The sequence below is a fragment of the Nymphaea colorata genome, chromosome 3 (genome assembly GCF_008831285.2).
Source record: "Nymphaea colorata isolate Beijing-Zhang1983 chromosome 3, ASM883128v2, whole genome shotgun sequence".
Taxonomy (NCBI): Eukaryota; Viridiplantae; Streptophyta; class Magnoliopsida; order Nymphaeales; family Nymphaeaceae; genus Nymphaea; species Nymphaea colorata.
Window position 1 is genome coordinate 17,926,051 of NC_045140.1, and position 13,621 is coordinate 17,939,671.

At 41.5% G+C, this 13,621-nt stretch overlaps 1 protein-coding gene across 2 annotated transcripts; it reads right to left on the reverse strand.

Moving 5' to 3' along the window:
• Positions 1-643: 643 nt before the first annotated feature.
• On the reverse strand, positions 644-8,812 carry LOC116250855 (putative multidrug resistance protein). Of its 2 annotated transcripts, none has more exons than XM_031624819.2 (7): positions 8,535-8,812; positions 8,241-8,295; positions 7,828-8,006; positions 6,123-6,580; positions 4,377-4,917; positions 2,510-3,391; positions 644-2,266 (listed from the first exon to the last, which is right to left on the reverse strand). In XM_031624819.2, exons 1-7 carry the CDS (start codon positions 8,784-8,786, stop codon positions 899-901), a joined length of 3,735 nt encoding a protein of 1,244 aa, XP_031480679.1. In that variant the 5' UTR covers positions 8,787-8,812; the 3' UTR covers positions 644-898. The 2 variants fall into 2 exon arrangements, with proteins under 2 accessions (XP_031480679.1, XP_031480680.1); XM_031624820.2 differs by having other exon boundaries at positions 7,828-8,049; positions 8,535-8,607.
• Between the last annotated feature and the right edge of the window lie 4,809 nt (positions 8,813-13,621).

A 13,621-nucleotide genomic window follows, 5' to 3' on the forward strand; every position in this document is an offset into this window, starting at 1 on the left:
TGCGGCCTTGTTCAAAGGGTCAAGGTGCATATATGGAGGAGTGGTGCATGCGCAGCACCAACCTTTTGTGATCTTGAATTATGAAGATCAGAATATTTTGGTGCAACAGGACAATAGTGGCTTGACGGGAAGAGGGCATTCAGAACCTTAGTTGCTTTTGTCCGAGAATTCGGCCGTGACCTTCACTGTTGAAAACATGTACACCAGCAGTGCCCACAAACGCTACCCTCTCGTCCGATAGGGACGTGTCGTGAGTGTCACTAACTTGAATGGATATCATCTGTTCAAACTTTAACAACGTCTGTCCCCTGCCACGAAGTCGACATCATCGTGAACTTGCTCAATTGTGGATGGCATGTGCCTCACGAGACTATCTACGGTTGCTGCTTTTGAGTCTTGGACATAAATCCCCACAGCAGACAATAATCGGTTCACTTGGCCTTCACAATGATATTCATGATTTCACATCAACATTCATCGACACCATCAAAATACCATGCACCAAACCCGACTGGTTGCGCTACACATAATTAAATACTACACTCCAAACCTGAAACAGAGGACATGTTCTTATAGTTATCCAACCCGACTAGTTGCGCTACACATCTACAATTCATTCATCATTGGAGATAAAAGAGAGAGAGAGAAAAAGAGAGAGAGATTCATTATGTCAAATAATTAAATAGATACATATCACAAACATCAAAACATGTAGAAAAGATAGGTCGCCCATCCCTTCCCATGGTGCTCTCCTCATTCATCTCCGACAGTGTCACCTTTGAAGGAAAAAGGAAAAATGAGAAGAGAAACTCTTAGTGGATCCCGTACCGGCACTATGAACCAAGACAACGACATCTCTGTTTATCAAATCAGGCTTCCTCTTTTGGCCTGGCCGAACCTACTTGCTGCCTTTGCTTCTATTCTGCAGTTTGACGAGGGAAAAGTAGGACCCTCCCCTGGCTAACAGTGCACCATGGCTGCCTTTCTCCACCACCCTTCCATTCTCCAATACAGCAATGGTGTCACAGTTTTGGATGGTGGCAAGTCTATGCGCTACCACCACGCTGGTTCTACCCACCATGACTCTGTCCAGTGCTTCTTGTACAGCCTTCTCTGACTGGCTATCTAGTGCACTCGTAGCTTCGTCTAAAAGCAAGATGGCCGGGTTCTTCAGGATGGCCCTTGCGATGGCTATTCTCTGTTTTTGACCCCCTGATAATTGAACCCCTCTGTCTCCGCACCATGTCTCGTATCCATCCTTAAGCGAGCCAATAAACTCGTGAGCATTAGCTGCCCGGGCTGCGTCCACGATCTCTGCTTCCGTCGCGTTCTCCTTACCATACGTTATGTTCTCCCTTATTGTCCCTGCAAACAGGGTCGGCTCTTGGCCAACCAGTGCTATGTGTTTCCTTAATGATCTCAGATTGTATGATCTTATGTCCCTGCCATCGATCCTTATCACGCCTTTGATCGGGTCGTAGAATCTCTCTATCAAACAGATGATCGTCGACTTCCCTGACCCACTTTGTCCTACCAATGCGGTTGATTTGCCAACTTCTAGCTTTAGAGAGAATGATTTGAATATCATAATGTCTGGCCTGGATGGATACGCAAAGTCGACATCCTTGAGCTCTATTTGTCCTTTGAGTGCTTCGGGCTTGTACCCCTCCGGATCATCGGGTTCGATCTTGGTGTACCTGTCAAGGATCGAGAACACCGTGCTCACTGCGTCTGCACCCTTGGCTAGGTCTGAGGTCATGCTGCCGGCGTCGGCTATGACTCTACCGGTGCTTATTAGAACAAAGAATGTCTGAAGAAGCTGCTTGGCGCCGATGTAGCCATCAGAAATGAGCCGGCCTCCATACCAGAAGTCAAGAGCCCAAGTGCAAGCCATTAAACTCTGGGATGTGCCCAGGCCAACCCCGGCGTGCCAAGATTGTCTTGCACTTTCTCTGTTAGGTGCCTCTTGTGCAAGTTCGAACATGTTTAGAATCCTGGCTTGTGAGGAGAAGGCTGTCACCGTTCGAAGATTTGACACTGCCTCTGCAGCCAACTTGCAGCTCTCGTCTTGTGATCGAATCGCCTTCTTCGACATGTTCTGCAGCAGAACTCTCCTTGCATAGTAGCAAATTATAATTATGGGCTGCACTGCGATCATGACGATGGCGAGCCTCCACGCGATGACCAGACCCATGGTACAAGCTATGACCACGGCAGAGGCGGTTTGAACCAGGAGAGAGATTCTGTCACCGACTAAGGACCTCACCTACAAAAATTCAAGGCCAACGAAAATTATGAGCAAAAAGGCCAAACTTATAGTGCACTCTCATAGAATCTGTTCATCCATAGTCTTTGCAGGTGCATGAGTTGAATTTTTTTTTTTTAAGCCTTCATTAATTAGTACGTGAAGTATGATGTTATATATCATGAACCCTTGACCAAGTTCATGAACTCCGCGCACTTTTTTTCATTGTTTTGGAAAGTGAAACATAGAAAAATTGGAGCGTACCACATTGGCATCTTTGGCAAGTCTAGAGCATATGACTCCACTAGAGTTCTCGTCCTCATCGAACCAGCCAACCTCGAAGGTGAGAATCTTCGAGAGCATTCTCTCCCGAATTCGTTTTGTTAGAGCCTCGCCCATGGCAGCAAAATTGTAGTGTTCAATTATATTGACTAGGAAGGAGAAGACGGCCAAGAAAACAAAAATAAGTGCATAAATTCGGACTTTGTTCTCGATCTCGCTGTGGCTGGGGAGGAAGAAGACCGATATCATGCTGCCCATCGCCAAGGCATAGGTAGGCTGTATGGCTCCAAAGGCAGTGGCTGCAATGCAGCCGGTGAGGGCCTCTTTCCACTCTGATCTGTTGATAAGCAACAACCTCTTGAATGAAGGCACAGAAACAGGCTCAGATGGGCTCACAACCATATCTGTTTGCGTCGATGCGGCTGAATCCATGGAGCTTGACCTGCTCAACCTTTGGATTCTACCGCTCATACTCCTACTTGTTGCACCTATCAGGTTCTCTTGAGCCAACGAGTTCTGTCCTTCCTCCTTGTCCTTTGTCTTTTGCAATCTCACTAGTGAAGAATACAGCCCTTTCTCATCCTGGATCAACGATTCGTGTGATCCAACTTCCATCACTTGCCCTCCTTGAACGACTGCTATTGTATCTGCATTACGGATCGTCGAAAGACGATGAGCAACGATGATGGTCGTCCGGCCTACTCTTGCCTGATCCAGGGCCTCTTGAACCACCCTTTCTGATTCTGAGTCTAATGCGCTGGTTGCCTCATCTAGGAGAAGGATCTTTGGCGACTTGATTATGGCTCTAGCGATGGCAATCCTCTGCTTCTGGCCACCAGACATTTGGATGCCCCTCTCCCCAACCTATTCAATAATGTGCCAATTAGTTTTCTTTATTATCTATAACTACAACAAGTCTGGAGATATACATGCATGTGTGTGTGTGTGCATATGAGAGCGAGAGAGAGATGATGACAATATATATTGATTAGTCCACTACCTGTCCAAATGGGACCCAAACATATATTCATCTATCTCAGTTGGATCTTAAAATAAGTACGTAAGACAGACCACAATGGGTGCAACCATAATGGCGATTATAGTCCACGCCTACCCGATGTACTTTATTGGATGTAGCATTTGTCAGACAACTTGACTATGGAATCCCATTTCATGCCAAAAAAACAAGGATGGCACTTTAAGATAATAACATTTGGAAAAGATCTTCTTATGAAGCAAAATCAGTTTTGCTATACCATTAATGTTTGCTTTTGCTAATGTTTTGTTTAGAAGTTTAAAAAAATAAATGCTTATTTATGGAAAACCACCTTCTTGTAAAACTTCAAAATCATGCTCTTATTCCTCTAATATTGTGGCTTGCTTCAAGGTTTGAAAAGAATATCTACAATACACCATTAAATTCTAGTGTCACACTTGCCATCATTCGCAATTCAAAAGAGTAAGGCACCATTGCATGACAAAGCTCACGAAGTTTGAACATTGCATGTAAAAAGTGATTCATACATAAGTAATTTGAAGTTCAAATCTCGTGGTTGTTATCATGCTCTAGTTCATTATTTCTTTAAGCTGAAATTGGTGGCAAGCATAATCTTTGAGATAAAGGTTGGGTCCACCTAAAGGTTGAAACAAGTCAACACCTTAGATGCATAAGGGGATGGCCATTAGAATTTTATGCCTAACGCGGTTTTCACCCAACTAAAAAGGAAAAAGGAAAAAAATCCAGGAACTCCAAGATTTTATCTCGGGGAGGTTTTCCCATGAACATGATTCTTCGTTTTTCTTCTTTGAGCATAGGGCAAAAATATATTATTGTCGATAAGGTTGTTACCTGTGTATCGTATCCTTGTGGCAACTGAGAAATGAAAATGTGGGCGTTGGCAGCTCTGGCTGCGGCGTCAACTTCCTCTTCCGTAGCGTCTTCCTTGCCAAACCGGATGTTCTCTTTTATTGAGGTCGCAAACAGAGCTGGTTCTTGGCTCACCAAGGCCATCTGTAATCTGAGCCACTTGAGCTGCAGCTTCTTGATGCTCACCCCATCGAGGAAGATATCCCCACCCAGTGGGTCATAGAACCTTTCGAGCAACGAAATCACGGTGGACTTGCCGGATCCACTGCCGCCAACTAGCGCAAGAGTCTCGCCTGCCGGAACCTTAAGGGAAAAATCCTCAAATATGGTTGTTCCTGGCCTTGATGGGTAGGCAAACTCCACGTTCTTGAACTCAATCTCACCCCTCACATCCTCTAGAACCTCTCCTCCCATGTTGTCTGAGTCGATCTCTGGGATTCTGCTGATCACCTCCATGATTCTTTCCCCTGCTGAACATGCCTCGGTGATGTACTTCATATTTGAAAGAGCTGTGCCAAGGGTCCTGTGCCAACAAAGAGAAAAGAAAAAAAATAAACACAAGATTAAGGAAGAACAACAAAAGGTTGAAAGGAAAAGGCACAGAGATGATACCTTATGTACTCTAAAGACGTTGCAAGGCTATCTTACACTAAAACTAGCATCTAGGTATCACTAGGTGCTAAAGCTAGTGCTTAGTGAAGAGATTTTTTCTTTTCTTTTGCCGTTTTAGAATGTATAAGCCAACAAAATATTTTTTATTTTTCTAAGTACGATCGTTACTTTTTTTTTCCCAAACAAATCGTGTTTTTTTAAACAATTATGTATTCCAAGTATTTTTGCTATTTCCCCGATCTCATTCCATGCACGGAAATACAGCTGTATATGCAACAACTTGTGCTCTAAAGCAGCTTTCATTATCTTATTATATATATATATATGTGTGTGTTTACTGTCATTAAACAAGCCCACACTGAAAAAAATACACTTGCACATAAGATATACAAGAACATTTTCTTGGCATACATCTTATGCCAAGAACTATTTTTTCAGCTAAACACGGAAAAAATTGAATTCTCCCAACAATTGTTTATATATATGTGTGTGTTGTTGTCCCAACAATTGTTCCTGCTACTTTTCAAGTGGTGGAGGTAGGGGCGGGTACCGGGCCGAGCCGCCGGTGGGGGCTCGGTACCCAGCCTGGTACGGGCCCAGGCCCGATGGGCGGGCTCGGATCGACTCGATAGGGGCCCAATTCAGTCCGATTACACTTACAAAAAACCAGGCTGGGTTGGGCTGAGCCTGGAAATGGGTTTCAGGTATCGGGCCCAAGACCGGCCCAACCCGGTTCTTACTGGGGCCTGCCCGGCCCGATGCCCACCCCTGAGTGGGTGGAGGATACATGACCAGTACTATATCGCTCAGAATTCACTAGATAAGAATGGTCCCTTTTAGAAAATCAAGTACATTTTTTTCATTTTCTTCTCATGCAGCAACATGGATTTCAGAAGAAAAACTCATTATTTACACTCTTAACATTGGCTGTCTTTTTGGGACATTTGTAATTGGCCTATCAACTTGTCGCATCAGATATTTTCAATAATGTGTATGTGTTTTTTTAGACATGGGAAGAACTAATGGCTCAGAATATTGCACCAAATTTTGGAAGTTAAGTATATATATACATATACATAGCAAAAGGAAGGGGAGAGAGAGAGGGAGAGGACTTACAGGCCACCAACCGCAATGGAGGCACCAACTGCAAAGACCGTCCCTCCATTAGCACCATGATACATGATTAATCTGCTGCCATACCAAACCATGAAAGACCATATAGCGAATGTTATGCCATTGCTTCCAATGGCGAGACCCTTAGCGAAACCCTGCCTAATCCCCAGCTTCACCGAACCGTCCAGTGCTTTAGAGAACTCAGCCATGGTTCTGCTCTCCCCCACAAAGGAATACACGGTCCTTATTGATGATATTGCTTGCTCTGCTATAACTGCTGCCTTGTTGTACTCCTCCAACATTTTTCTTGCTAGCCCTATGAGGATCCTCCCATACATCAATCCTGGTATTATTAGGACGACCACAGAAGGAAACGCCACCAAAGCCAACCTCCATAGCAATACAAATGCTGTTATGTAACTCCCAATAAATGTTGATACATTCATTATCAGATTTGGTACCTGTTCATTGCAGGAAGACAAAAAATTAGAATGTAACACAAGAAAAAAAGAAGGAAGGCGTGCTCCCTAGATTGGTGGCGCCGGACGAAATGTATGCCATTGACCAAAAAAGCCCACACTTCCAGTGCATCACTGCCAGACGTGTATGTCTAAAGCTCATGTTGCAGGTCCACCTGCAAGTACCTTTTGTAATGTCACCCAGTGGACAGGACACCACAAAATTCAGAATCCACAAGGGCATCTCTCCGGTAGAGAAAAGATGGACTCCTTTTAAAAGTAGAAAAAAATTCATGAGATTTACCAACTGAAAGCCTGCTACTGTGCTTGTGGACATTGCTTTTTCTTTTAACTTTTACTGATCTTGGGGACTAACCAAAAAGGAAAAGGAAAAGGAAAAGAAGAAAAAATTGTGAGTCTCTCTCAGTTTGCTTTCTTCCATGAGTTCTCCACAGGAAAGGCAGTCTAGACAGAAAGTAATGCGCCTAATCTATTGAAGCACAAACAAAGAAGAAAAAAGAAAAATATTAGCTAATACTTTATGATTGCATTAAAAGATATGATCTTTATCTACTGCATGTGTGTATTTGCTGATCCTCTCTGTTCGCCATGGAAGTTCATGATGCGGGATTGGTTGCTTTTTAAGGTTTGCGTTTTCTTTACAGAATATGTAGGCCCCTCTTGGGCATTGAGGAATGGTTACACATACATGGGTCCATCGAGCTGATGGCCCCAGAATTGACCAGTTCCTCCACAAAACCCCATCTATCTCATCTCCATCGTTAATCGTGGAAGCCAATTATAAGATCTCAATGATCACTCATAATTAGGATATGATCTGTTTCAGAAAATGTTTTCGGTGCCAAAACGAAAAACACGATCTTCTTTTGTTTGCCAAAAAAAAAAAAATCGTTCAGAAAAGGAAAGATATGAACTTTTTCACTTTCTTCTAACCATTTAAACAAACCATTCGATCACATTCTTATTTAGGTTCTTACGGAATCCACTTCATGATCATTTTACTTTCTTCACGGGGGGGGGGGGCGAATTTCTTGATTTTTGTACTTCGATATCCTTCTCCTTTTCAGGCTGGAGTCCCTTTAACCAAATGTAGGTATTCTTGTAGGACCTACCATACATTTGCCGTGTTCTAAAAAAAAAAAAAACTTATATGTTCTTGTAAATTATGGTCAATAACAGTATACATAAGCAGTGATGTGATTTCAAATCCAGAAGTTAATGAAGATTACCTTCTCCCTGAGGACATCTTGGATCACCAAACTGTCATTAGAAACATTGTTCACAACTTCCGATGAGCTCGACACCTTGAGATCAAAATATCCGACGTCTTGCCTTAGCACTGCTTTCAGATACCTGACCCTCATTCTGGACGCTTGTCTCTCTCCGGTTCTTGTCCAGCAGAAGCCCTCTTTAATGATCACCAAAAACTTATGCATCTCAGTAACAAATCCCTAAAAATGCTTTTCTCTTTTAATATTGACGTGAATAAACAAAACCCAGAAAACTCTAAATTGCTGTTGTGTTTTAATATTGACGATGAAATGAAAGAACTCTAACGTAAAAGCAGTCTCTGTGGGTATACTTGTTTACTGGCGGCATCAGCATAGGTTTCATCAAATGCATTACTTTTTGTGTATCTTACCGAGGAAAGAAGCGACCCAAGAACCGCACGCCATGTACAGGAGCATCAGGCAATTCTACATGGAAAAATAAACAAATCATTGAATAGACGTCAGAACTTTTCTCCTTCCCAGAATCCAAAGAAATGGTTAATAGCAGTACCCAAAAGGGGAAAAAACGAAAAGTAATAGATATTGGGTAGCACTAGATTTCTGTTACATGCAGGAGCCATTGATGCAGAAAAAACCAACGGCCATGGACGATCAAGGAAATGAAGGGAACCATGAGGCGAAACTGAGGGTTCGGTGAAGGGTACCTGGTTGATTCTGCTGACGAAGACTGAGGAATCATTGGAAGGGCCATCGCCCAGGTTGTTCATGAACTTGCTCATGATCAACAGCATCACAGGGAGGGTGATGCCGTCTCCCACGGCACCGATGAAGCCGAGGGCCATGAGAAACATATCTGCACCGTCCGCGTGCATGAAAAGGGTCCATATGGAGATGATGCCTTTGCTACTGCCCTTCCCTTTGGAGGCCTCTTCGTCTCCCTTTACGCTTCTCTCCATAGATTTTTGTAACAGCTCTTCAGCTCCTGCTGTACATAGAACCAGCACCGCCTGTATTATATATAGAGATTTTAAGGGGAGGGAGAGAGAACCAGAAGGTGGGTGTCCCTTGAATGAATACCTTACGTCAGCGAATTCTTGGAAACCAACTTGCTTAGAGGCCTTCACACGCGTCGCAAATGGCAAACGCCAATAAAGTCAAAAAAGCGTTTCTCTCTCCGGCTCTCTCTTTCTCCCTGTATAAATGACAGCAGAATATTTCGTTCACAGAGTTTCTTTTTTTTTTTTTGCAAAACAAATTTCACAAACGCATTCTCTGTTTGGAAACTATTCGATGCACAGATTTTATTTTTATGTGGATTGGAAATGCACAGCTTCTGTGTTTGAGGCTTATAATTTATGTTTGCTAGCCTCATAGTCATATCTCAAATCTCTGTTCGATATAAATACCAAGTCTACCATTGAAACAAACATGGATTTCACAACTTCGAACTTAAAATCCGAATCATATTGAAAATAACGCCAAATGTTTATAATTGGAAGAGATTGAGCTATAGATGCGCAGTTTTAAGATATCTGTGGTAGCCTTGGATTTCAAAACGAAGGTATCAAAACATAGCCATAGAGTCTTTTGCTTTTAGATTTCATATCCCAAACTATCAAACATACCCACTAAAGTTTTTCCTTGTACAGTGACTTCCTCATTCTCTCTCTCTCTCTCTCTCTCTAGGACAAACTTGATGTGAAGGCTCAAATTGCCACAAAGAACTATGGAGATGTTGGCACTGCCCTTTTGTTTTAACTGATATTTTTTTATTTCGACAAACATAAAAAGAATGTTTGATTTGAGAAGCATTGTGCAATATATAGCATGTCTCGTGTCACTTCACCTGAATTTTATGAGCATACGAAAGCTACCGCAATCGATGACACAGTAAAACCTGCTGCCATGAGGTCTACGTGTTGAACCATAAAAGATTATGCGGATAAACTATATGTGACAACGACTGTGTAGGATATGTTCCGCAAGATCGGCTTCGTGGGCTCATACCTACGATCTTTGTCTTCAGATGTAACATGCATATAACGTATATGATCTGGTTTCCCATGCATTCGAATTTTTTAAGTTGTTGACTTGTTTAAGCTCTTGAAAATGCTCGTGGTCCAGCTAGAAATTTCAAAAAATTACATTTAATCTTTCGTATGTGCGTGAGTGCGTGCGCAAGAAATAACCTACCTGACCTCATATTTTATGTGTTTCAGAAGTTCAGGCGTGGAAAGATTTGTTGCTGCCTTGAAATGTTTCCAGTTAATGATAAATTTATTTTGAGTATGTGTGAGCAATCATATTCATCTGTTTTGGAAACTTTTTTGGTGTGCCATTTTATACGTGCAGTCCATGATATATTTTTCTATTGAGAAGCGGTTGAAGACAATTTTAAACTAAAATTGTCACTAATTAATATTTGGTGTCGTCTTTCGTTCATGATCATCCATCTTGCTCATCCAAACTTAGTCAAGCGCCCCAGTTTTTTGACCAAACTCTCTTGGCCAAACCGGCTCTTTTCAAAAAAAAAATAATAAAACAAAAGCTATATTTCTAAACAACAGTTCTTCAAGAATAACTAAATTATGGGTCCAGCTTAATCTGATCTGAGTGTAAATCGTCTCTTTCTTTTGTTTTCTTTTTCTTTCTTAAAAGTTTTTCTGGGCAGGCATCAAGTTCAGTCCCCAGAAATCATTTTCGGACCCACGAGGCTCGATTCGGTGGGTCAGATGAGTACCCAATAAAATGAGTCCTGTGATTTGTCCCAATAGGTGCAACATGGGTCCTGGTCGGACTTGAGTTGGGTTCCATATGCACAGATGCATGTACTTTAAAAAGGTTGGAGAGTTTTGGAATATTGGAAACTGGTCTATAAATTTTGTACGTTACATAAGGAATTTAAGTAAGTTGAGTGAGCATATTGCTCCCTGATGTATATCTGGTTCTTCCACTGCTTAAAAGGACAGGAGGTATGTGTCAAAAGAAAAACGTGACACTCCCAAAAGAGATGTAATTTTGCGTCTTGTATTCTAGATTAATCTTCTATATTTACAGCAGATGCGAGGACATGAGGGCATGATCAGGTATCTACTATCTAGGCTAGGCAAACGAGAGATTCTGTAATAAAAACAGATAAACTACTATGGCGACGCTAGTTTAAGTCTTGCCGTCTAAAATTCCAAAGTTATGGCAAACATATTTGGATGACATCCCAAAGCCAATTTTTGAAGGTAAAAAATGGTTTTGCTTTTAAAATGTGATTTTAACAAGGTTTGGATGATAAAACAAATGAGTTTTGCCAAAATTTATTTTTTCCAAAAGAGAGCGAAAGAAGCTGTTACCCCCAAATAAGTTGCAAAAAAATACATTTTAATCCTATTACTCAAACACATAAGCCAGCTTTTTAAGACTGATTAAGAAACCACAAAAAAAAAAAAAAACTAGTCTTCACTAAACCAATAAAACCAGTTTTTGTAAGCGTGTTAATGGAAACGGTACCTTAAAATCAGGGGCAGAGATAGAAATTGTTTACCAAGATTATCAAATTAAAGTCTTTAAATTTTAATTAAGGCTTAAATATCATTTTTTAAAAAATTTATATATAATAAGTAAAATTTTTTAAAATTTGTCCACTGTGAGCCTAACCTTGTGACCGATTTCTCAATAACAGCCACTCGCACATTGAAGTTAATGCTCGTGGACAAATGACTTGAATGCCCCTAAACTGGAAAAAAGAGAAGCTCAAAAAGTCTCCTTTTAAGAATAAAATTGGAAAAGCAAAAAATTGATTGAAAAACGACACAAATACCTTTTAAAAAGAATAAAAAAAAAAAAGAAGAAATATCTCTCGCAGGTCCGTGGTGGGCATGTGAGTGGTCGACCAGAAATAGCGAGCATCAGCCTCGATCTGATAACCAACAGCCTTACGGGTAGCTTCTTAATTGTTCTTTTTCTTTCTTTCTTCGTGAGTTTCTGAAGAGAGAGTCTCTCATGTTAAGAAACTCAAAACCATCACGCAAGGATCCTATACTTGCCAAGGCTGCGAATCATTCTCTTGCTAATATCCCGAGGCTACCTGTTCGTAAACTGTTTGAGGAAAGTACTAAAGGAATGCCCATTTCTTCTCCTAGTCTCATAATTACGCATGGTTTAATTCACCTTTGAACTACTGTATATGCACACTGGTGATTAATTGGTGGAGTGTGAGGTGCCATGTCTGCCATTCGTGAAAGCGTGAACCCAAGTTGAATCACAAGTATATTTATTGCTTCTTTTGGCTTTAGCTGCTTTCTATTGAGAAATGATAGCGTGAGAATTGTGTTGAGAGTACTATAATGTAGGAAAGAGTTTGCTGTCTCATCTATGATTTAATATGACTTGACGAATAGGGAAGCTCGCTAGTGACTATAAATGGGAAGAGAATTCTCTTGAGGATAGGGATCACGTTCATCCATCATGTGATATCGATCGATCAAAATCTAGCTTTTCCATGTGCAACTCATGCTGCAGAACACTGTAGAAATGGTTCTCTGAACAATTTTCATCTGCCCAAAACTAAAGTCGAGAGAATGATTCTCATGACACCCAAACGAAGCAATCCCTTTTGGAAAACTGATCATTCAAGAGATGCGGATACGATGGCCATGTAACGCCTGCTCTTTTCCGTTGGTAGATCTGAAGTGGGTCGCATATGTTTGTCCAAAGAATGGCTTCTTAGTTGGATGACACTGTAGTAGTCGCACTCGATTGAGAAGTTGGTCGACGAGATATGAAGGGGACAGGATCGATCGCAGAGTTCGTTGAACCGTCTTAGTCACACAGGAATCTTGATTCCACAGCCAAATTCCGTGCACTCTCCCTCGTCCACTCTCTCATGAAGAAGTGGAAGAGGTACAACATGTATGGCTTTCTTTTTTCCATTTGTTGGGATGCATAATTCAAGAGTGTACTGCTAAGAGCTGCTATTTATGCAGCACTCCACTAGCTTTAGGCCATAGCTTACTGCAGATCCAGCTTCATCCATTTATCTTTTGCAGGATCTCAAGAAAAGTCTCCTCATTGTTTCCCCGATCAGGGCCTGCCACTTAAAAAAATGCACTTTATCAAAAAGCATTGGTGCTTTCACGGCATGCATGAGATGTGCATTGTGCGGGAAACCATCCTTTTCATGCATTTGATTCCGGGCTATGGGCCCTTCCTAGCTAGAGGTCTAGTAGGAGAAGAAATGGACAGCGTGCACTCACCTCACCTTGGCTCCTTGCTTTCACTCACGCACAGTCACACTAAATCTCATCTCATGGTGACTTTGGTTAACTAGAATCGCTCAATTTCCTGATTCATCTTCACTATTCCAAAATTGATATGAACTTTTTTTTTTGGAAGCAAGAATGGCATACAGGTAGTCTGATCAATTATGATGAACAGTCAAGAAAAAAACAAGGAAGAAAGGTGTTGGCTTTTTCTAATTCATATTTTTTTTTCTTTGTTTTTGTGAGTTATCTGCTTTATATTCCACTGAACTAGAAAAATGCAACTAGTAGGCCTTACTCTGATAGAGTGAGCTGGATAACGTTGAATAGCCAAGAGCCATCATTCACTCATTATGTATAAATATAAGATAGATAGATAAAAAGAGGGAGAGATAGAGTTGAAGGCATGAAGGCACTGACAACTTTAGACTAAGAGCTTATGTCTGTGCATTATAACCCCGGCAAAGCTTCTTTCCCTTAGCTAGCACCTCCATGGACATGGACATGCAGAGCATCCAGACTACTTCACAGATGATGTA